This window comes from Camelus dromedarius, chromosome 7 (assembly GCF_036321535.1).
Source record: "Camelus dromedarius isolate mCamDro1 chromosome 7, mCamDro1.pat, whole genome shotgun sequence".
Taxonomy (NCBI): Eukaryota; Metazoa; Chordata; class Mammalia; order Artiodactyla; family Camelidae; genus Camelus; species Camelus dromedarius.
Genome location: NC_087442.1, coordinates 50,572,287 through 50,596,809, shown reverse-complemented (window position 1 = coordinate 50,596,809; position 24,523 = coordinate 50,572,287). Strand labels below are relative to the sequence as shown.

The 24,523-nt window shown below is 36.6% G+C and overlaps 1 protein-coding gene across 1 annotated transcript in view; it reads left to right on the top strand.

Moving 5' to 3' along the window:
• Nucleotides 1–2,427: 2,427 nt before the first annotated feature.
• AHR (aryl hydrocarbon receptor) overlaps nucleotides 2,428–24,523 on the top strand; it is a 44,410-nt gene continuing 22,314 nt past the window's right edge. Inside the window, exons 1-2 of the mRNA XM_010984649.3 lie at nucleotides 2,428–3,112; nucleotides 14,017–14,204. Of these exons, the coding sequence (XP_010982951.1) occupies nucleotides 3,048–3,112; nucleotides 14,017–14,204 (253 nt within the window). The 5' untranslated portion in view covers nucleotides 2,428–3,047. The remainder of the gene's footprint in view (nucleotides 3,113–14,016; nucleotides 14,205–24,523) is intronic.

Below are 24,523 nucleotides of genomic sequence, written 5' to 3'. Positions count from 1 at the left end.
TAAATTTGAGCCTCTCAACAGCATTCAATACTGTGGACCACTGACATTTTTCCCCTTTGTCCTCCCAGACAAGATAATCTTATCTTCCTGATACCATTTTAGCAACTTTTTTTAAGTCAGTTTTACAGGTTAATCATCTTCTATCCAGTTACTAAATATTACTTACTGAAGTTCTTTGGGGCCCAGTTCTCCTTTTCTAGCATATATTTGCACCCTACTGCCTTCATGCTCTCTTCTTTTGTCACTTCAATGCAAATGATTTCTGGATTGATATTTCCAGGTTATATATCTTTGAGTTATAAACCTCTATATTCTATTACCTACTTGACATCTTAGATGTCTCAAGAGTACCTCAAACATAAGAGATCCAGAGCTCAATTAATAATTTCCCACCAGTATATGCCATTACCACACAACCAGATACATAGTCCAAAAAACTATTACTATGTTTTGACACATCATCTTCCCTCCCTGTCATATATCCATTCCATCTTTCGGGATCTCCCAAAATTCTATGGGACCTGTTTGATTTTTTTTCCCATCTACACCACCACCTCCACCCTGGTAATCAATGATTGTCACCTCTTGGCTGGTTTCCGAAGGAGTATTACTTCCACTCCACTCTGCTCTTCCTTCTGTTATCTGTTTGATACACTGCAGATATGGTGATATTTTCAAACACAACCTTGATCGTTTGTGCCCTTCTCCCCTACTCATACTGAACTTGTTTTAGTTTCTCATATTTGCCAGGCTCCTTTCCACTAAAGGGACATTGCTTGTACTGTTTCATTGGCTTGGAATGTTCTTTCCCTCTTTGCTCCTAAGTGATCTTACTTTATTCTTCAGTCCTCAACTCAGTTGTTATGAGTTTGGGAAAGCCAATCTTTGTCTTAATAACTAAGTCAAATTTATCTGGCAGAAGACCATGCTGAATCATGTACTTCTCCATTGCAATATTCCCTGAGAGTATGGTACTTTCCTGTTTTTGTTCACTATTGTCTCCTCAGTAGTAGCAGAATTGCTGGCACATAGGCATTACCCTCAAAATATCTCTTGATGGAATTAATGTGTGGAGTGGATATCATCCACAATATTCAGGCAGGAACCCCAAATGGTATGACATTTGGGCTGGGCAGGTGGAGGGAGATGAATAGGGAGATTTCAAAGCGCAAAATTTAATATATATAAATATATATATATTTATATATATATATTTATATATAAGTGGTAGGGGAGTTGAGGGTGTTTCATAGGTTGATTGGAGAATGGTTGAGCCAGTGACAGAGCAAAGTTTCAGCTAAAGAAAATGATGAGTTCAATTTATTGATGTTCTGAATTTGAGGTAACAACCACCAGGTGGAAATGGCTTAACAACATTTTCAAATGTAGGAATGGCTATGGTGTGAGATGTCTAGACAGCTCAGTCTGGATGCTCTTTGCTCCTGACAAGCAAACATACTCCTCTGGTTGTGTTCACTGTCCTGGTTAACAGCACAGAAAGGGTCAGAAATCTGGGAGCCATCTGTGCTCTCTCTTCATCTATTTCCTTATTATCTATTTTTTCTTTCTTTTCTCCATCCCACTGTCACTTCCCTAGACTTTTACCGGACTATTTCAACACCTCCCTAACTACTCTCCCTGCATTCAGTCTTGCTCTCCTATAATTCAGTTTGCACTTTCCTTCCAGAGTGACTTTTCCAAGATACTAGAATGTCACTTTCCTGCTATGCATCTTTAAAAGGCGTCCACTGACTACAGAATAAAATCTGGATTCTTCATTAAGGCTTTATGATTTTATCGTAGAATCCCTGATTCTCACTTCCAGCTCCTCTCTCCAGCCATGCTAGACTACTTATCCTCAAAGTCTTCTGCTGTTTTTCTTCCTTGCTTCTTTCTTTCCACCTTACTGAAATCTGACTGTAGTATGAGTTTTTCTGGCTGGGGAATAGATACTATACTGTCTCGTATGGAGATAAAAAACAAACTAAAACAAAAAGACCAGTAAACGCTTAGCCTTCAAGTTAACTCAGATGTGGTCCCCTGAAGCCTCTAGGAAAATTTAGAGTTCCCAATGCTTATCTGCCAGCTCAGTGTAATTCTCCACCAAAAGTTAGCTGAGTCACTATCTCTTATACAGGTGAAGTAAAGCTCACTATTAGGCATGTCGGTCCTTGGGATTGTCTAATTACAAAGAGTTTGGCTACACGTAACTTGTTGTCACACGTCTCCCAGGGCTGGAAATGTGTCCACAGATTCCTCCCCTTGACCTCAAGAAGATGGCTACGGGGGAGGGGGCGTCATTACGCCTTACGTCATCACGTTCAGGGAGGGTGGGGCCCTCAAGAGAAAATATACTGAAGGGCGGGGCCAAGTGGGATGGGGCGGGGCTACGAGGGGCTGGGCGGGGCCGGAGAGAGGTCTGGGGCGCTTTTGCTGTTCAGCCGGTGCGAGCGGCGGCGGGAGGCAGCGCCGGGCGAGTCCACTCGACGCAAGGTTCCGAGCGTGTGACCGAGAGCACCGACTCGGACCAGAGGCAACCGCGTAGCCGAGCGGAAGCTGGTGGCACCGGGAGCGGCGGCCAGAGCCCGAGCTTCGTAGGCGGGAAGCACCCGGGATCGGGGAAGTCCCGGGAGCAGTGCGGCGTCGCCTCCCTCACCCAAGGGGCCGCGGCGACGGTCACGGGGCGCGGCGCCACAGCGCGCGACCCAGGCCGAGATTCCAAAGAGGCGGCCCAGGCTCCTCCTCCTCCATTCGGTCTGCCTCACCTGCGGGCAGCGCCCCGCCGCCTCCGCTGGAGTAGAAGGCACCTGCGCCGCCTCTCTCACGGGTCTCCGCCCCTCGCCCACCGGCGCCAGGCCCGGGCGGCGCACCTGGACGCGCGCGGCTGCGGGAGCTGAGGCTTCGGAGAGGGTGCGGCGTCTTCGCCACCGTCCGGGAAGGGCGCAGGTGGAGCGGGTGCGGCTGTGTGGAGCCCGGCGCCTGCCGCCGCCGGGTCTCTGGGACCGGGCGGTCCGCGCCCGGGGAGGAGCCGCCGCCAGCCGGGCACCATGAACAGCAGCAGCGCCAACATCACCTACGCCAGTCGCAAGCGGCGGAAGCCCGTGCAGAAAACGTGAGTGTCCAGAGTGCGTCCTCGGTGAGGGGGTGGGCGCGCGCGTACGGGAGGCGGCCGCACCCCGCCCCCAAATCCCCGTGGTGCGGGGATTAGGTCCCTTCCAGACGCAGTCCGTGATATCGAGATTTGGAGGCGGGTCAAGAGACCCCGGCCTTGAATTTTTCCACGTTTAAATTATTGCAGTTTAAAAATTGTGCCCCTCCCCCGCCGAGGTCTTCAGTGCACCCCCCACCCATTTGCAGCACTGTTCACTGTGCTGTGGTCGTAATATGTTGACAGTTCTGGTCTGCCCTGTGGGTCTGGTGGATTAGTTACCCTAAGCCCGTCTTGAAATCCCCTTTTACGTTTAATATCCTCCTCGGTTAGGTTAGAGGACGGTCACAATTCTCACTTCTGGTAGGATGAGATGTTTTAATGAGCTAAACACGTGCTGTCGGCAAGAAAGGGGCTGAGTGCTTCTGAAGGTACTTTTTTTGTCCGGTGCAGCTGGCTTTCTGTTGCACTTATATTTACTTATTTGGCAGTAGTTTTATAGCGCTCAGCATAAATATATCTGTAAAATGTGTAGAGATGGTAGCAGGTTTGAGTAAGAGCAGTAGACAGGATACAGTAGCGGATTTGTATTTTTCAGCCACCTTTTGGGGGAGATTTCTTATCACTTTGGGGTGATTTTAGGGTCTGTAAAGTAAAAGATACGGCTCTGGAATTATTGAGACAGATGTTTTCATTTTTAGCATCGTTCTCTAAGTCCCTTTTCCTTCTACCTCCAAGTTCTGTCAATTCTGATAGATTACAAACAGGTTTGTTTGTTTTGGTAAGGTATTTGTATGAGATGGCAAGTACTTTTTTTTTTTTCAGAAAAGAAAAAAAATTCATGCTTGAGACATTTATTTCTGTGAGTTGGCAGTATTCGTGTGTTTATTCCTAATTATTATTCCTGAGTTATTTTGCTTCACATCTTTCAGATTTTCATAAACAAATTTAAGACACATTAAACTTTTACTCAGAACAAACCAGAAGTGTGCATTTGGCTTAAAGCTTAATTTAGGTCATTAATCCAAACCAGAAAAATAACAGTTTAACATTAATATTTAAAACCAATTTAAAAGTTTCATTATTCTGGAGTTTTAATATCCTTTTAGAATTTCAATGATTATAGTCCTTCAGATCTAGATTTGGCATTAACAGAGGATATTCATCTATAAATAAACTGATTAAAATTTGGAAGTCTTATCCTGCAGTGTGGCTGACATTAGGAATACTGCCGAGTCAGCAGTTTTGTGTTTTGGTAGTTCTGTGACATTGGTTTACAATACTTGATATTTTATAGAGTGGTTTCTTATATATAATGTATTTGTCTGATTTGACTTTGTGTTTGATGGCTATTTAAAATTGAGAGGCATCCCAAACACCTGTCCTATGTATTTATTAATACAACAGTACACTTAGCATAATATATAATAGAGATATCTTGGGTTTTACGTATATGGTAAAAAAAAAAAAACAAAAAAAAACTGAAGATCTCCCTGATGGATTTTTAAATAATTGCATTTCAGTCAGTGTGTTACAAAAGGACATAGACGACCTTTTTTTTTTTTTTTTAAATCAGATGCTTTAATTTTGTATTCATTATAAAGTTTAGCATTTTTAGCTTCTCATTAAATTTTATTAAAGATTTTCCCTTTAAACACATTACTGTACTTTTAAAAAATGTGTGTAAGATGTATCTTTAATTATTTTATCTTCACATTTTAGTTTACTTTCTAAGACTTTAATATATTCTGTTTAATAATCTCCTGTGATACAAATAAAGTGTTTCCACACTCACCCTCATTTTATTTTAGTTAATTTAGATGTTTATCAGATCTTCATTGAGCATCAGCATTGCTTCTAATCATATGAATGCCTTGAAGTTTTACTACGTTGCTCAATAAGAAAAGCCTGGCATTCATACAGTCACTTGAAATTGTTTTTACCTGAATGAAAAATGGTTAACTTAAAAGTGCTGTTAATCAGAAATCTTTTTAAGAATGGGGCCATAAACCCAGTATTAAGTTTAATGTGGTTTTTTGTTGTTGTTGTTGTTAAATTACTGGTTTGTAGCTAATGGGCTCTATGATATGTTGGCACACCGTCAGAAGAATTCATCTTGTTTGAAAATGTTATTGAGGTATATTTAACTTTGACTCCTTAAGTGAGCCATTTTATTTTACTCGAAGAGAAAATGTGTTGTAGCATAATTATTAGAGTATCAATAAGGTGGCTATTTACGTATACAATTCCATGAGATTTTGGAATCAAGTAGGTGACAAAATTTTAACCTGAAACTCTTGCAGTCTTCGACTGAATTTGTTAAACAAGATAAACTCCCCCTAGTGGCAAGTCGAACATTGAAAGTTATCTTACTAGTAGGAGATACATCTTAAATATGTTAAATTTAATCCCACTAAAGTATCTTGTACATCGTAGACTCTCAGTAAATGTTTTCTTTCTTTTTGGGGTAATGAAAGTTGGAAAATTGAAGGATCTGAAGCAATCTTACATCCGATCCATGCTCCTAAAGAAACTTTCAAAGATACTTTTAGTAATAGGTTCTACTCTAACTTTCCTTAAAATGTTCCTGAAAATAACCGTGCTCAAAAAATTTAATTTAATTTAATTAAAAGAACACATTTTTAACTTAAATCCTATTATTTTATTTTCTTTGGAGATTAAAATCTTTTTGTTCATTTCTTTTGATTACTTTGTCTCATGAAGATAGGTAAAAGCACACTATCAAATTAAATAGAATCGGTTTTTCTCCTTCCTAATAATAATAACTTCGGATGTATTTTTGTACTTTTTCAGTTTTATTAATACATAAAAAGTTTTAGTGTTGCTTCAGTTTACTGTATTTCTAGAAAATTAGTGCTTTATGTGGGCAAATAATAGGTGTAGAGTAAATGTAATATATATTTTAAAATGTTATCAGCAGTAGTGGTGATCAAGCCAGTCATTATGAAGTGTCAGAGTTAGAAGTAACTTTTAGCCTTAGTTGATCCTTTTCACTTTGTTAACACACTGATAACATTTATATAAAAGCATTGTCTTCCTTGCTTTGTTTGCTAAATTGCTGTTCATTCTAGTGAGCCTGACTTATATAATACCTACTTAGTTGTATAAAATTATATAATGTTTTCCTGAAAATATTTGATATAAATATACTATGATACCATTTATTAAATAGCTTCTAAAATAAAAGGGTAGGTCTTTTCGGTCACGTAATTATTTCTCCACCGTTTTTTTCTTCCAAATAGCTTTGTTCAGATAGTTTATACATAATGACTATAGAAGTTCTTACATATTAGAACTATGAAATGAATAAGTCAAAATGTTTATTTATTGGTAACATTTATAAAAAATAAATGGTGAAAAGAGGAAACAATGAGATATAAATTGAAAAAGCACTACATCTAAACTAAAAGATGAGGTCTAGTTTCCTTGCTTCTGTAGATCTGGGCAAATGATTGACCGAAGAGGCAGGACAGTCAACACCTACACTGCTACTCCCACAACTAAAATTAGCAGAATAAAAGTGTTTTGTAAGCTATAAAGACTGCTAATGATATAGATGAAACAGAAACATAAATTCTATTCTTTAAATAATTTTAGCTTACATTATCATGGAACAATCAATTCTCTTGTGAAACAGTAAGAGGCAGTATATGATTATGTTCTCCTTTGTGTATAATGAAATGTGCTGCTCCACTCGTGAGTACACTTACATGGTACGTGCTCATCGGTGCATGTAATTGAGACAATTACTTAGAAGTTAGTACCATGCAAATCTTTAACAACAATACTTTTCTACTTCTGTACTTCTTTTAAAATTGACTTTTTTGCATAGTGGTTTAATATAACAAAAAGCTATTTGTTAGTACTTACTGTGACACAGGTGTCCACAGTGCTTTATACACATCACTTTATTTCATTTTTATGATAGTAATATGAAAAAGTATTTTTATTTCAGTTGTATAGATAGGGACCTGAAGTTCATATTCAGAATTGTTAGGTGGTAAATGAAAAGGCTGAGTTTGAATATCTGATTCCAGGTCTTTTGGCTCCAAAGCTTATGTTCTTACCAACTTCACAATACTGCCCAGGTGAATAGGTTCAGTGATGCGTACAGTACATCCATATACTAGGGATTTCCTTCAGGCTCACTGTTTCTCCTCAAATAGTGTTCTGAAATAAATTATTTACCATTTCCCATATGTGATTTGTGCTTATCTCCATACCTGCATTCATGCTATTTCTTCTTAGTCTTTTCCTCCTATTTTTATTGATTTGCTACCTACCTCGCCTCCTTTGGAACATTGTTTTCAACGGCCGCATAGTACTCCCTTCTGTCAATGTTATATAATTTATTTTGAGGTGGAAATTCTGTTATTTCCAACCTTCAAATATTTCAACTAGTACTTTAGAGAATACCTTTAAGATATGTGAATTTCTGTGCAGATTCTTAGTTCATCCTTAGGAAAAATTCCTGTAAGTGGAAATTTGGGGTACAAAGTTATGTATACTTTCAAGAATAAGCCAAATACTATGCTCTGAAACATACGGTCAGACTACGTTGCAAAAATTTACATTCCTATTGGCAGTCTGTGGGAATGCCTGTGTCCCTGTGCTTTTGCTTTAAAAATATTGTCAGTTTCCTAGGCAAAAAAGTGCGGTAGGTAATTGAACTTCTGTGTTGAGATTGTGTGTGCGGAGTACTAGTGTGTAGGTTTGCAGGTTTTTCTGCTTGAGATGTCCTTTACATTTTGATTTTTTTTGTCTTATGTTTTTCAGTTTCCTCTTTTACCTTATTTTCTTTGAAATATTATTTTGAAAAGCATTCAGATTAAATAACACATGCATGTTAAGAAGTGAATAAAATGTTTATAATGTTATCTTAAGTTTAGCCTACTTGGCATTATCTGTTGATGCTTTGTTAATGATAGTTACGGTTCTTAGTTTATTTCATCTCTCCTTCGTCCTCTCAGTGTAGTTTTAATCACAGTTTTGGATTAAATTCACTTGCAGTAGTCCATTATTTTTTAACTGTAAGTATTGTTAACTGTTGAGTTAAGTAGTACACCATGATTACATTTTCCTTCCTGTTCTCTTATCACTGATTTTGTTTTTTTACCTATTTTTTAATCTTCATATTATTTTTGTCTGGGTTTAGCTATCTCTTCGGTTTATACGAGACAGATTTTGTGTTTCTGTCCCTGCTTTCCTTGTTTGGCATCATTTTCTGGAAGAGAGGGGTAGTTGTAGAAAGCGATCTACTCTGCTATTGTGAAACTGGAACCGATTTATTCACCTGTCTTTAGGACCTGACGCCACATCTCAGTGAAATCTTCCCCCATTACACTGCCTGTATCTGAGCTCTTACTTTCCTGAACTCTCCAGCATCACTATTATGGCACCTATATTGTTGAGCCGTACACTATGTTTGATTTTTGCCTTGTTATAGAATGTATCACCTTCTAGTAAGAAAAATAAGCTCTTTAAAGATGGGTCTATCTTTTATTTGTGTTTGTAACAACCAGAGCTTCCTAGCACCAGGCACATAGTAGGTATATGAGAGTATTTACTAATTTAACAATTGACCCCACTTAAAATTTCTAATGTTTTAGTGATCTTGGTGTGGTAGATGTATTTTATGTGGGTTCCAAGGGAAATGCCCCTAAAAATGTATAATCAAAAAAGAGAAAAAGGAATATTCTTAATAATTTTTTTTAGGATTTTGGAAGTAACAGTGATTTCTAGGGTACATTTCGTGTTCCAGGCTTTCACTGTTAAAGTCTTGTGCTAAAGATGATACGCAGTTTATACCTCATCAGTGCTCCTTAAGCATAGCAAAAGAGGGAAAGGGATGGCCTCATTGCAATTGCAGAGTGGCAGCAGGAGAGTGACTGAAGAATTCTGACTCATTACAAGTGACTGCCAGCTAGAATTCTCAGAAGTTTTTGTAGATATTTTTTGCCTCATATAGGGAAGTAAAATTTTCTAGCTGTATTCAGCCAAACAATGAAATTTGACTTTGTGTCACAGATCACTCTCCAGTATCCCATTAAGCATGTAATTTATGACTGTAAACATTCAACATTTATATTCAGAGATAAATAAGTATGGACCGAAGCCATGGAGAGGAAATGAAAAATGAATGGGTTTAAGAGTTCGGTTTATTGGGTGTAGTTGGTATGGTAGGGAGATTTACTAAAGAGGAATGAGCCTTCAGTTTCCTAGGTGTTGGAATGAGAGTTGTACCATTGTAGATGCAGAGAATGGGTGCCCAAGTTCTGAAAAATAATGAATGTGAGGACATCTCAGTACAGGGGCTGGAAGTAAACAAGTCTTTGGTAAGTAGACTGAAGCAATGAGAGTAGATTAAATCACCCAGGGGAAAAGCTGATAGAACAAACTCAGTACTGTGATAGGTAATCTCTGTTAGAAAATGTCAGCCTAAGCTCACAGGATCACTGAAACTATGTCTTTGCATGTTGTTCTGAGGTTTTATGGTAAATGTCATATAGAAATACAAACATTTATAATTACAGTAATTTATGATAAAATTGGTTTGTTAACATTTTTCAACTTCCTTTCAAACACTGGGTGCAAGTGACGAGCCTAACAGACATTTTGGCCTGGGATGTTAAAAAGGCTTTAAAGACAGCATGCAGACTGGCATTGGACATGCCTTTGGGCCTGTTACCACCAGTACTTACGGCACGCAGGGCTCCTGAACAGAAGCGTGGCATGCAGTCAGCTAAAGTCTTGATTTCACAACAGCTTTGATTTACGGGTTGAGACAAGATTTTTGAGGTCAAGTTTTAAAAATTAATCAAGTGCTCCTTTGCCTGATCAACAGCCACATTGTCTCTCTTTCAGGAGATGTCTGAGCTCCCGATATCTCAAATCCAATATTTTGGCGACATTTATTTATATTGCAAATGAAGCTTTTTATTTAAATAGGTGATTGGCAGTATGTTTTGACATAGGTTTAAAGACAATATAAAAGTAAAAGTACTAATATAACCCAAGGCAAGTGTAATTGACATAGAATTACTCTCTTATTTTTAATTATTCAATGCATCTTTAATATGTGTAGGTAAATACAAATTATTTTCACAAAATAGTTCTGAATATTTCTCACAAAAATCAATGAAACAGTGTGTCAGATCTGTTACTTCAGCTTTAACAGCAGTGGATTTGAAATGCCAAGTCCAGTGGGTACTTCCCAGCCATGACCTTATTAATTCCTTTGTGCATATGATTTTGTTCTGTGACCTCCAGAGTATTCTACTCTGGTTCTTTTCCTGTCTGCCTTATCATTCTTCCTCCATCCTCTTTGCTCGCACCCTTTCCTCAACCTTACACTAAACGTTGGCATCATTGAGGTCTATCCTCAAGTCTCTCTTTTCTCTTTGTTTGGCATACCTTCCATTAGGAAATATAGTTGTTATCCTAAGCCACAAATCCAAGTCATTTGCAGCCTCTCCTCACTCAGTCTTTTCCTCTCCCTTCCTTATACCTAGGGAGTCAGCAAGTCAGTTGAGTTAGGTGAACATTTGATTTTGGCCGTGTACCGAGTTTGTGGTAGGCACAAAGTGCTGTGTTTAAAAATCTCAAGCCAGGCCTTATTTACTATCTCTATTATCACTCCATTTGATCAGCCTCCGATCATTTCTTTTGTGGATACTTCTGATCAGCAAATCTTAATTGAGAGTCCACTCTGTGCCGAGTATTATACTGGGCACTGGGGATGCAAAAGTGGTTAAGATTACATAGTGATAAAATCAACAAACAAGTATATGCCATATAGGTTACATAACACTTGACTTAGGAGATTTTATCTCATGCTAAATATTCCATAATGTCATAATAATGCATTAGAACTGTGGGTACTTTTGCATTGTGTAAAGAAATAGTCTCATCTAGTGCAGGGTTGAATACTGCAAAGGGCCAGGACAACATAGGGAGCACCATCACGTACCTCTCAACCTTTCTTCTACTGGTATTGTTCTCTTTCTGTGTCATAGCAGCTTGTCTTGCTTCCATGTTAGTGTCACTGTCTTCTCCCCAGTGTTTTATAATCTTAACTGGACAACTACCAAGAGGGCCAGACTGGATTGCATTTTTAATTATAGGAAATGTTATCTGCACAGAATATTCTTTAATGGAATGGTTGTGTAAGACATTTACATGAGATGCACAGAGTGCAGTAGTAGCATGAGAGGAATCCATCGGGAGCAGGTCAGGTAAGACTCTGCAGAAGTGTTACAGTTGAGCAGTGCTTTGAAGCTGATAAGAGAGAACAAGGGGATTCTGGGAAGTAACGTGTATGCTAGCACCAAAGTACATATTGTAGCTAAGTCAGCTCTTTACTCTGGAGCATAACAGACAAGGAGGGCTTTGCCTGAAGGAAAGGAGGCCAGAGGAATGGTTAGGGGCCATAGAAAGATCAGGAGGGGTTTTGTTTGCAAGGCTATGGAACGTGGGCTATGCAGAGAGCTACTGAAAGGTTTGAATCAGGGGAGTGACAGATTCATAGTTTAGAAAGAAGTACTGGCTTCAGTGTGATCTGCCCTGCATTCCGTGCTCTCCATCCCCAGTCAGCTTAGTGAAACACAAGACTGGTCATGTAACTCCTAGCCGACAGCTTCAGATGACTCCCAGATACCACGGCCGATTTTATACCATTTCTGTGAGAAAGCTTGCTGTTTCCTCTCTCTTGAACTTTTTTTTCGTCAGACACGCACATGGCTTACTTTTGTACTGTATTCACGCCTGTACTGAAACGTAACATTCGAGACCTGCCCTGGCTGTCAAAACCAGCACCCTGTCACTCCTTACTTCCTTATCTTGCTTTAATTTTCTTCTTACCTCTTACCAGCCCAGAAAGTTATATGCTCATTCATTCATTCATTCATTCAAGTATCCTGCCATTGGACTGTAAGCTTCAGGAGATCAGAGCTTTAATATGTTCTGTTCACTGCTCGGTGTTCTGTGCTTGGCACATGGTTGGTGGTCAGTATTTGTTGGAAGAACGTGGACCTAACCGGCTTCCCCTTCTCTCTGTCACACCCTGTGCTGCACACCCCAGGTGGGCCGCCCTCACCGTTCCTCACCATCCCTCTGTCCTGCTGCCTCCTCAAATTCTGTTCATCTTTCAGGATCCAACTCAGATACCACCTTTTCTATCAGAATCTTTTTTTCAAGCAGTTGCTTGCTGTACTTAGCTGCTAGAGCACTTCTGACTATGTAGGAGAAGACTCTTCCTGGACTGCCCAGGACATGATGGGTGCAAATAAATATTTGTTTTAACAGGTGATTCGTCAGTAGAAAATTATTCAATGAGGCAGAAATGCATTATAGGTAAAAGTTGAAATTCAGTTGATTAATTGGAAAAATGCAGTAATTAGTTGTGACTTGACTTTGATTATAAATGTCATATGATTAGAGGAAGTAGCTAGAGAAATTGTCACCAATTTCTGTTAAGTATGCAATTATATAAATAGTCTGGAGAAAGTATCTACTGACTTATTTTGTATATGCTACTTTTCCAATTTATTACTCCTATTTTTTATAGAAATAACATGACCTATAATAGAAATAGATGAGTTCTGAAGAAATTACTGGTCAGGGACAATGTGAAAAACATGTTAAAGTTTCATATTACTTTTTATTATCTTTTTGCATAAAGTATTACTTCTTCATATTCATATAACATTGAAAACATAAGTTATCTAGAAATGTTTTGATCAAGTCAAATTAATAGTATTATACTCAAGCCAGTTTCTACTTTTTAAGATAGTATAATTTGAATTGTCAAAAAAGCCTTTTCTCAGTAAAACTGGAGAAAAAAATGCCTTCATTGTAAGAATACTCCAGATAATTATTTATTTTTCTGGCAAAAGAAAAGGTGCAGAGACAGGATCTAAAAATTGCTTTGGTTTTTCAATGTCCTTAGTTTATATTTCTACATTAGGTGTCTGATGATCTGTCAGTTCACTTTAAATGATGAATTTCTTTTAGGAAATCCCAGCTAAGGACTTTGTGTGAAGTCCAGTTTCTCATTGCTGAACTCAAGTTTTACTCCTCACCATTAGTATCTTTTCTCTCAGATGAAAATCATGCTAAATGTTGGGGTTTCATTGAATTTTCTAGTTGAGACACAAACTCGGAAAGCTAATAATGAAATTGAATTACTGACCAGTCATAAAAGCAAAATTGCCAGGAATCATAGTTAACCTCTGATATGTATCAATCAAGAAATATAAATAAAGTCAAATTTTTTCTTGCCTCCATATTGGAGGACCCCATTAGATGTTTGGAGGACCCTATGGAAGTGCTGAAGCAGCTTTGAGAAGTTGCCTCTGACAGGATGAAAGTGTTAAATGTAGGAAGCTGAGGATGAGGAAGATCAGCTTTTTATTTAAGGCTCTCTTATTTATATACAACATAAATGATGCCAAGATGACTTCTGTAGAAGATGGCAAAAGAAGCATAATTGTCACATCATTTAGTGCAGAATTCTTTTTTCCCCCTAACAATGGCTTTGTTTGAGGGGGAAAAATCCTAGTAGGTTTGTTAACTGGGAATCAGGTACCACAAATGTGTAAGGTATATAAGATGTACTCAGCATTTTACTGTGATGGGTTCATAAGTTTCTAATAAAACATTATGAAGGAGTTTACCCATTCCCTTATTTTTCTTAATTAAGATATGAAAGGAGAATTTTGAAAGGATTTATGTGAACTTGAAGTAGATTTTAGATGTTTGCTTTGTTAGAAAAATATTTGAGGCGATATTATAATGCAATAGAAATTTTTGCTTTATATGTATTTTATGGTATTTTGTTTGTTTTTCAGTGTCAAGCCAATCCCAGCTGAAGGAATCAAGTCGAATCCTTCAAAGCGGCATAGAGACCGACTTAATACAGAATTGGACCGTTTGGCTAGCCTGCTGCCTTTTCCACAAGATGTTATTAATAAGCTGGACAAACTTTCAGTGCTTAGGCTCAGTGTCAGTTATCTAAGAGCCAAGAGCTTCTTTGATGGTAAGACAGAAGGGTTTAATTTTTCTAGAATTGCTTACAAAATACTTATGTTGAATATGGCTCTTTCTGCTTCTGTGTTGAAAGCTGCAGAAATGAGCCATATGTGAAAAAGTTTTGTTTATTGCTGTATAGTAAAACTTAAGTAGCAAAGCCAAAATTTTAATATTTCCAAAAATCAGTTTTCCAGATTCATTCATCAAACAGATGCTGCCTCTTAAATGATACATGGTGTTATTCATTAAAAATCATAATGCTCATATTAATTTGTCACTTTCCGGTTCTCCTTCCAACTCAGTTTTTCAAAGTCTTTTTTTCAGTGGAAAGAATAAAATACATATTAACTATGATGATAGATTTTTGCTGGATTTCTTTCAATATGTTTCATAGATATATCATTTCACTTACCCTTTCAAAATTATGTATACTTCTAGTGCTTTGAATTAACTATATGTTTCCTCCAGGAAAACGTAGTTTAAAAAAAATTTCCCCCCACTAGAAAGAGCACTGCACTATTGGAGTCATTCTCCATTGTGCCACTGACAAACTGACTTTAACTAAACCCGTTGCATCCCTGTACCTCAGTTTACACAGCTATAAAGCTTGGGAGTTGAACCAGTTGATATTTGTTACCTTTTAATCACACAATATTTCATAGTCAGAAAGTATTTTAAGTGGAAGTTTTTGTTTGAAAGTAATGTTTCATTGTGTCTTCTGATGTAAAGTAATTTCTTGATTTCTCTTTTTGTCTATTATGTCAGAAATAGGATTTTTCAGGGAATGTTCAGTCTTTTAAATATTTCATGTTATTTTATGAACAGTAGTGAAGAATTAATGATAAAAGCTCAATGGCTTATATTAGTACTTCTCAAACTTCAGCATGCTCACAAATCACATAGGGATCCTGATAAGATGAAGGGTCTTACTGGGTTTCAAGGTAGCCAGAGATTGTGCCCTTCTCTCAAGCTGTCAGATGATGTGGGTATCGTTGCCCGTGACACCTTGACAGCTTCTTGAATTTGCAGTTTGTGTGAGAATATTGCAAGACAGTAATTTCCCTTTAGGTTCATGTTTAGCTAGTTTGCTGTGTTTAGTCTGAGCATCTTTTTACTTATTTGTTTGTTTGCTTACTGTATGTTTTTTTATTTTGGATAAAAGCTATATAGTTTAAGTATTGCGATCTGGGCAATATACATTGATTTGAGGATAATTTCAGGGAAGATTGTATATTTAAAGGTTGATAGTAGACACTTAAATTTTCTTTGATCTATATAAAATGTCTGAATTTTCAACCTTCACGTATACCAGACCTGCCATCTTTGAGATGAGTTATATGATATTCAGTGTGTGTGTGTGTGTGTTTGTGTGTGTTACAGTTATTTTGTGAGTAGAGCTGGAACCAGAACCCAGGTTTCTGTATTCCCTATATTGTTTTTGCTGACTATATCTCAATTACTTTTCTGGGAACCATTTATATAGCAAAATCTTGAGGACTTTTTCCTGATCTGTGATTTTCAAAGTGCAGTCCCCAGACAAGCAGCGTTAGTGTAACCTGGAAATTGTTACTGGATCCTGGGCCCTATCCTAGAACAACAGAATCATAAGTTCTGAGGGTGTGGCAGATTTGGGAGCCCCTATCGTAGATTTTAACCTCAGGGTCACTGCCAGCTTCTTGGGGTGCAGTCCAGATCTTCAGCATTTATTCACATGCTGTGCTTACTGTTTGACCTTGTGATTGGGGAGGGTGGGATCCGTGACATGTATGATGTGGTCTCTGCCCTTAGAGGGTTTATGGTCTAGAAACCAGGGAGGCATTCCTTAACTCTTATAAAGGTATATTGATGTGAATCATTTTGCTTTTTCATTCCTGCTCTTTTATAAAAGGAAATCAAATATGTTAAAAAGAGAAAAAAATGTAGAGGTTGTTCCCTGTTTAGAAGAAGTGGAGAAAAACTGAACTTCTTAGAGAACAGGCAGTATGCCCTTTGAGTACTAACACACTTACTGCTTTCTAGGCTCTCTATGTGTGTGTATGTGCATACACACATTAATGTATGTATATTTAATGTAAAAGTCTCTAAGTATGCATATATATATTCATGACTAGATGTGTATCCTGCTCAATACCTCAAGTAAAAATGATTCCAAAGTCTCCCTTATAAAGATTGTCATAGTTTAGCAGGACTCATTGTGCAGTTCTTACTTGTTAAGTGTTTTCTTGGCTCTTCATTAATGAATTTATTTTTTATTCTGGTTCAGTGTATATGACAGTAGGATCTTACTACTCTACTTGTGTCATTCCTTCATCAGTTACATTATTTTTAATTTCAGGTGCTTTGAATTATTGGTTTTTGTACATCAGTGTGCATCAGAATAACCTGGAAAGGTGGCTAAAATGCACATTCTAGGGCATGCCCTTTTTATGAAGATTCTGTATAATGTTGGACCCAGGAATCTGTATTTTTATAAGCATCCTAGATGAGACTGAGGCAGTGATTTAACCTGGTTTTGATTATGTGCTGCATTACTTAAACATTTTTCCCCTATGACTTTAGAAAGACAAACCCAAATACACAGAATTTTAGAAAGACTATCAGTGTGTTTGCTTGGGATTCAGTGGTGTGTGTACTCTAAGCAGTTTCTTAGACTTGTTCACTACAGGAACACAGTTAGGTGAAAGGTGAGGGAAATAATCAGTGAAAAGGATCCCAAAGTCTTCTCCAGACCACCAGTGGTCTAGGAAGGCGGTGCAATATTCTGAGAGCACAGAAGAAAATTTTCAAGTAATCCTTATGACTGAACAAATACTGAATGCAAACGAGGAGACTTGGAGCGTGCAGACAGCGATTAGGATTTCTGTGTGCAGTTAAAACCACTCTCCCACTGTATTAGGGAAAGAGTATAGCGAAGCTAAGGGAAGCGCTAAGTGAATAACAGGATGCAAACAGGGGGTGTGTGAATTCCTGCGGAAAGAACAATATAAACGAGTAATCATACAATCTTGTTAGAAAGGAAACTCAAGTTTTACTGTAACAATAGATATTTTTCCAAGAAAATACATCTATTTATTGCAAGTTTAAATAATCCAACTTGGATGAGATCTTCTTAAACTTTGGAGCCATGACTATACCTCTATGACTGTCTGAAAAGCAACACTTAAGTTTCAAGTACAGCATTAATCTTTATTCATTTCTAATTAATCAGAACATTCTAGGATATAACTTTGAAGCACCTGAATAAGAGTTGTTGTGGTAAAGTTAGAAGCCATTTCTTTGATGCTATTCAATTGAAAATTTTTTTATAAGTTTTGTAATTCAGGATTGTGCTTTATTCTAAATACTGTGCCCTGTGCTGAATTTATGAAGAGAAAGAGGGGGAAAAGGCTTCTGCCCTTTAATAGCTCAAGGTCAGGTGTCTCAGAAACTGTGACAAATACAGTATGTGAAGTCCTTTAAAAATGTGCACGTTAAATATTTAAAATGCAACATTTAGGGAGTGTTTTCAATGGAGGTAAAAGAACTAGGAGGTGGGTGTCACCTGAAGAAATGATTGAGGGAATCTTTGAATGTTTAATTCTGTATGTATTCTAGACAAATTGTTTTTCATTTGTATTCTCTACTTATTTTACAGATGGTGAAGTAATCAATTATAAAAATTTTCATTTTCGTGATACAATGCCCTTTTCTTTTGGGTGCACTTAAACATGTTCTTTATTTGCCTATTTCTGTCACTAGAGTAGAAGCTCCTTGAGAATATTGTCTTTATTGCTACACCTTAAGGACTTATAACAATGCCTGCCCCACAGTGGGCCTTCAGTAAATGTATATTAACTCGATTTTACTAACATATCTGAGAAATAATGTAAACTTCATGTTGAAATTCTAGATATGTTTAGAATTATGTTTCTAGGGCTTGGTTTATGGTGTTACTATTTTACTACTTCCGATAATCTCTTTTCTTTTAATCAATTAAAATGATTGGTTTTATCAGTTATTTTAGTCTCTATTTCTAAATATACAGATGCAGGGAATGTTTGTTTTAAGGAATTTTAGCAGTAGGAAAGTTTTTACATGGTTTTTAATTGATTGGCTTGTTCGTACAGTGAAACATGAAGTATTGAAGGATTCAGACGTCACGCTGTGTACATCTGTTTTGCTCCAATTGGTATCACCGCCCCCTTTCTCGGCACTTGCAGGACTGCACCTTGTGTTCCGTTGCCATGCTCTTCGCTCCTGGTCTTCCCTTTACGTTTATTACCTTGTTCCTGGGCCACTGGTTGTTTTCTCCTTGGCTGGATGTTCCTGTTGTACTTCGCAGCAGTCTGGCAACCTTGGCGTATTTTTAATTTTTGTCAGTGTAAATGGGATGTACAAATAGAATTTTGGATTTAAAGGAAAAAAAAATCACTCCCTTTGTAAATTTGACAGGTTAAAAGTTCCAGAATAAGGTGATACTTTATTTTTAATTTCTGCACAATGGACAAATTTAGACATGTTGAAGGATTAATAAGGAAGTATTCATAATAGATCAGTTGAAATTGTAGAAGCTGTTTTTAAGTTCTGTGCAGTTACCTTAGTAACATTGCTCTTCTGTGTTACCTTCTATGCTTCCCTCCTTATAGCTCTTTAAGGATTTTTTAAAATTTATGTTTATCAAGAGCCTTTTCTATTTTTAGGAAACACGTTTTAAAAATTCAGAACCGCTATTTTCTGATGCTGGTAAAATAAACAAAGGAAGTGCAGTTTTGCCTGTTGATAGGTTAAATCCAAGTAGGGGGAGCCTGAGACAGTAAAATGACCAGGTGGAGCTCTGACTTGGCAAGTCAGTGTGGGCTTACATCTTAGAAATACAGACTGAATGCTGAAATCTGTAACATCATGTTCACACTTTTCCACCAAATTCCAGCATGTTAAAGTTAAACTCTCCATTTGTAATTAAAGACAAATGTGGAAAATAAAAGGAAGACCCAAGTCACAAAATGAGTATTAAACTCAAATATCATGTTACTTCTGTGATGAAAAATATTTAATAAGTTTAAGTAACTTAATGGCTGAAATCAATACTAGTTTATTAAGGGACACTTTGATACGGATACTTATAACACAACCTTTTTAATTGGTTGATGTGAAAGAAAAGGATTGTTTCTCCTATATTGTGTCTCTTAATGCCAGGATCAGACAGTGGACACTGGACTTGTTAACCAATCTGAATCAGTATGGTAATGTTTTATTCTCAGTAAGAGTAATTTCAGCATACAAAAAAAATTGAATTAGATTTCATTATCACTTTTTAAAATACTCCTCATTATGTAAGTATTGTTTAAATTACTCTCCTTTTTGACAGCAACCCCCAAAATTAACGAGAATGACTAATCCACGTTCTCTGTTGAGACACAAATATCTAATAAGGTAAAAAAGGCAGAAAAGTTTTCTTTCTTTGAGATAATAGTGAAGGTCAAAAGCATATATAGTACTTGTTAATTCAATAAAATATTCATAGTACTTACTGTACTATTAAAATATAGTCATTAATTGTGACATCTTTTACATCTTTATATCTGAGTCATGAGTTATTCTTTATGACGTCTTTGTAATTACAATGTACAAGTTTAATTTGTGGAAAGGAAAACTTAGAAACAAGAGAAAGGTGATTTTTGTCCAGGTTACATTAAGCCTGGTAGAGGTGAGTGTGGTGGATCTGAGCTTCTAATTCCAAAGTCCTGTATTTGCAACTGTCACAGGGAATAGTGTTCTGGTTATTTTAAAAACTAGGTAATGTAGAGAAAATGAGTTGTGAGTCATTATACATGCTCAAAATGATCACCATTTTATAAAATATAGATACTTTACATACGGTCATATTTTAAATTCACAACGTTTAACAATGCTGTGAGAGGAGGGAATGACAGCAGTTAACTAGTCATGTCATGATCTAACATTTATTCAGTCTCATTGTTTACTTGGATCTTGGGTGACTTTATTTTAAATTTAAAATTATATGTGCTCTCTTCTTGGTCTTCCAAGAACAGAATTTGGTAGATACTTTAAAACAGTTCATTTCCAGTTCATTAGGTTTTTATAAGAGAGCTGTTATATTTATTCATCTTCAGCTTGTGTGTCTCACTGGATTTTAATCCTTTTTTGGTATCTGTGTAACCAGAGCATTATCTTGAAAAACAAATATGTATGTATGTATATATGCGAAGAATGAACTTGAACAAACAGTGAAAATGAATTAAATAGCCTCTTTAAGGGTTGATGTTACAAAGTTTAATGGATTCATATGTGTGCTTTTACATTCACAGGATTTGTGTATTAATTTTATCCACTTTAAAAAAAATTGCGTGCCAAGTAATTTACAAAATTTCAGTATCATAGCAAATGTGATTTCTTAATTATAGAAATGTCTAAAGTTTGCCTAAAAGATCAGTACATCTGAAATCATCAGATAGCGTTGAGTTTCATTAACCCGTGGTGTTACCCATTTTAGGCTGTAATTTAGCTCTGTATTTTTTTTCCCCAGAATTCACATTTGAAAACATGAAACCCTAACATTCATGATACCTTCCATAACTAAAACTATAAAATTTAAAGATTCTTTTAAATTTTACTTTATGGATTTAACATAATCAAATCCATGCAAATTGAAACATGGATGAATAAAAAGAATGGTGAGTCAAGTTGCAGTGTAGTCAAACCCTGGCCCTTAATTTAATAATATGACATCTTTGGATTAAGAATTTAATCTCTCTTTTCCTCAGATGTTCTAATTTACAGTATAAGATTCATTAAATTCTATGAATAAATACATAAATAAAATGAAAAAATACTTTTATGATATTTTATACTTTCATCTCTTGAGTGTTTTTCTGTACTTTGACAAGTGTTTTAAAAAAGCACAGTGGTGAATACATATCAGAGATTCAAACTGAACCTAAACTCATTATACCCTTTATTTTATGTTTTGCTTCTTTCCTGTGTCTTTTAAATTTACTTCCTTAATGGGTTTTCTCTTTGATCATTACCTAGTGTTGTGTGACTCTAGGATCCTTGATCCTTAATTGCTTGGCCATGAACAGTTCCAGTTGGTCATAAATTTATGGCTTCAGCTTTCTTTTTTTACAGAGGATTGCCACTGGGGGAATATTGAGCCAGCCAACTTACAGTAATTTTCTCTCTTTTCCCTGATGCAGATTTTAAATGTCTGTAGTTAAATTGTTTTGAGTTTTTTGTGAGGCTTTTGTTGAGCTGGTAGTAGAAATACACAGCATCATCTGTGTTACAGCATTTTAGAAACCATATTCACATACAGTATAAAATTAATCACTTTAAGGTCTATATTGAAATACAGTTATATTACCACTGACCATCTTTATTTAGTAATCATACTTATGTGTTTATTTTTTAATCCTGCTCTTATGGCCTTTTGACTTTTTGATCGACCATTTATAATCAGTAGCTCAAATTCATTTATTTGTTCATAGCTGGAGATTTAGATTTTGGAGTCATCATTATGTAGTTGGGGTAGTATTTTAAATCTTTTCATTTAAAAAAATTTAAATGAAAAGTGAATAAAATATTTCTAGGGAAAGCATATAGAGTAAGAGGAAAAATACTGGAGATGAAATGCTTTAAGGATGAGCAGAGATAGAGGAAAGCAAATCTGTGTGTTTGTGTGTGTGTGTGTGTGTGTGTGTGTGTGAGAGAGAGAGAGAGAGAGAGATATGAAACCTAGCTAGGTGATAATGAGTTTGCTTAAAGAGGACTTCATTTGGTGCTTCAAGTTCTGAGAGGGTCAAAGAGAAAATTGCACATGAAAAGGTAAGCTAAAATGAAAAAAAAGTCCATACAGAAAAATAATACTACTAGAGGAGGTAATTTCTGGTTCTTGATTGTCCTTAGAAGACATATAGCCATTCAGGTGTCAGCACTGGGAGGTTAAGGTGAGAAAGGCAGTCACGTTGGATCAACTTAATGAACCTAAAGTTGTCTGTATTGAATTCTTCTGTTTTCTAGCCTTAAATTTGCCCACACGATGTGGGAGTGCCTTTATGGTCAGTTTTACAGAATATTCTATTGTCCACTGGATTCTTATTAAAATTTTTATTGAAGTATAGTCAGTTTACAATGTTGCATCAATTTCTGGTGTATAGCATAATGCTTCAGTCATATATGAACATACATATATTCATTTTCATATTCTTTTTCACCATAAGTTACTATAAGATATTGAATATAGTTCCCTGTGCTATACAGTATAAACTTGTTGTTTATCTATTTGATATATAGTAGTTAGTATCTGCAAATCTCGAACTCCCAATTCATCCCTTCCTACCCTCTTCTCCCTCTTGGTAGCCATAAGTTTGTTTTGTGTCTGTGAGTTTGTTTCTGTTTTGTAAACAAGTTTGTTTGTCTTTTTTTTTTTTTTTTTTTAGATTCCACATATGAGTGATATCATAGGATGTTTTTCTTTCTCTTTCTGGCTTACTTCACTTAGAGTTACATTCTCCAGGTCCATCCATGTTACTGCAAATGGCATTATTTTATTGTTTTTTTAATGGCTGAGTAGTATTCCATTGTATAGTATACCACAACTTCTTTATCCAGTCATCTGTTGATGGACATTTAGGTTGTTTCCATGTCTCGGCTATTGTAAATAGTGCTGCTATGAACATTGGGTGCCTGTATCTTTTTGAATTAAGGTTCCCTGTAGACATACGGCCAGGAGTGGGATTGCTGGATCATATGGTAAGTCTATTTTTAGTCTTTTGAGGAATCTCCATACTGTTTTCCATAACGACTGCACCAAACTACATTCCCACCAGCAGTGTAGGAGGGTTCCCTTTTCTCCACACCCTCTCCAGCATTTGTCATTTGTGGACTTTTGAATGATGGCCATTCTGACTGGTGTGAGGTGATACCTCATTGTAGTTTTGATTTGCGTTTCTCTGATAATTAGTGATACTGAGCATTTTTTCATGTGCCTATAGGCCATTTGTATGTCTTCATTGGAGAATTTGTTTAGATCTTCTGCCCATTTTTGGATTGGGTTGTTTTTTTTCTTATTGTGTAAGCTGTTTACATATTCTGGAAATTAAGCATGTCAGTCGTATCATTTGCAAGTATTTTCTCACATTCTGTAGGTTGTCTTTTTGTTTTGCTTGTGATTTCCTTTGCTGTACAAAAGCTTATAAGTTTAATTAGGTCCCATTTGCTTATTTCTTATTTTATTTCTATCACTTGGGTAGATTGCTCTAGGAGAACACTGCTGAGATTTATGTCAGGTAATGTTTTGCCTATGTTGTCTTCTAAGAGGTTTATAGTGTCTTGTCTTATGTTTAAGTCTTTAAGCTATTTTGAGTTTATTTTTGTGTATAGTGTGAGGGAGTGTTCTGACTTCATTGATTTACATGCAGCTGTCCAGTTATTCCCAGTATCATTTGCTGAAGAGACTCTTTGCTCCATTGTATGTTCTTGCCTCCTTTGTCAAAGATTAACTGACCAAAAGTTTGTGGATTTATTTCTCGGCTTTCTGTTCTTTTCCATTGAACCATATGTTTATTTTTGTACCAGTACCATGCTGTTTTGATGACTGTAGCTCTGTAGTATTATCTGAAGTCTGGGAGGGTTATTTCTCCAGTTTCATTCTTTTTCTTCAGTAATGCTTTGGCAGTTCTGGGTCTTTTGTGATTCCATATAAATTTTAGGATTATTTGTTCTAGTTCTGTGAAAAATGTCCTCGGTAATTTGATAGGGATTGCATTAAGTTTGTAGATTGCCTTGGGCAGTTTGGCCATTTTAACAATATTGATTCTTCTAATCCAAGAACATGGGATACCTTTCCATTTCGTTAAGTCACCTTTAATTTCCTTAATCAGTGTTTTGTAGTTGTCTGCATGTAAGTCTTTCACTTCCTTGGTCAGATATATTCCTAAGTATTTTATTGTCTTGGATGAAATTTTAAAAGTGATTGTTTCTTTACTTTCCTTTTCTGATATTTCATTGTTAGTGTAAAGAAATGCCACTGATTTCTGTATGTTAATCTTGTATCCTGCTACCTTGCTGAATTCTTGATAGTGTGTAGTTTCAGATGACTAGTCTACATGTGATGGAGACAGCATCCCCTCCCTTTGTCCTAGCCCAAGTTGGGGAGATTGTGTTATGTAAGGAAAGCACCAGCTGCAGGTGACATGGAGGCTTGTTCAGTTAACTAACCTTGTGGTTACAGATAATACCTTTCATGTCACTGTTCCATACTGTATACAGTGGACTCTTGAACAAAATGAGGTTGAAAATCAGCATGTAACTTTATAGTCAGTCCTG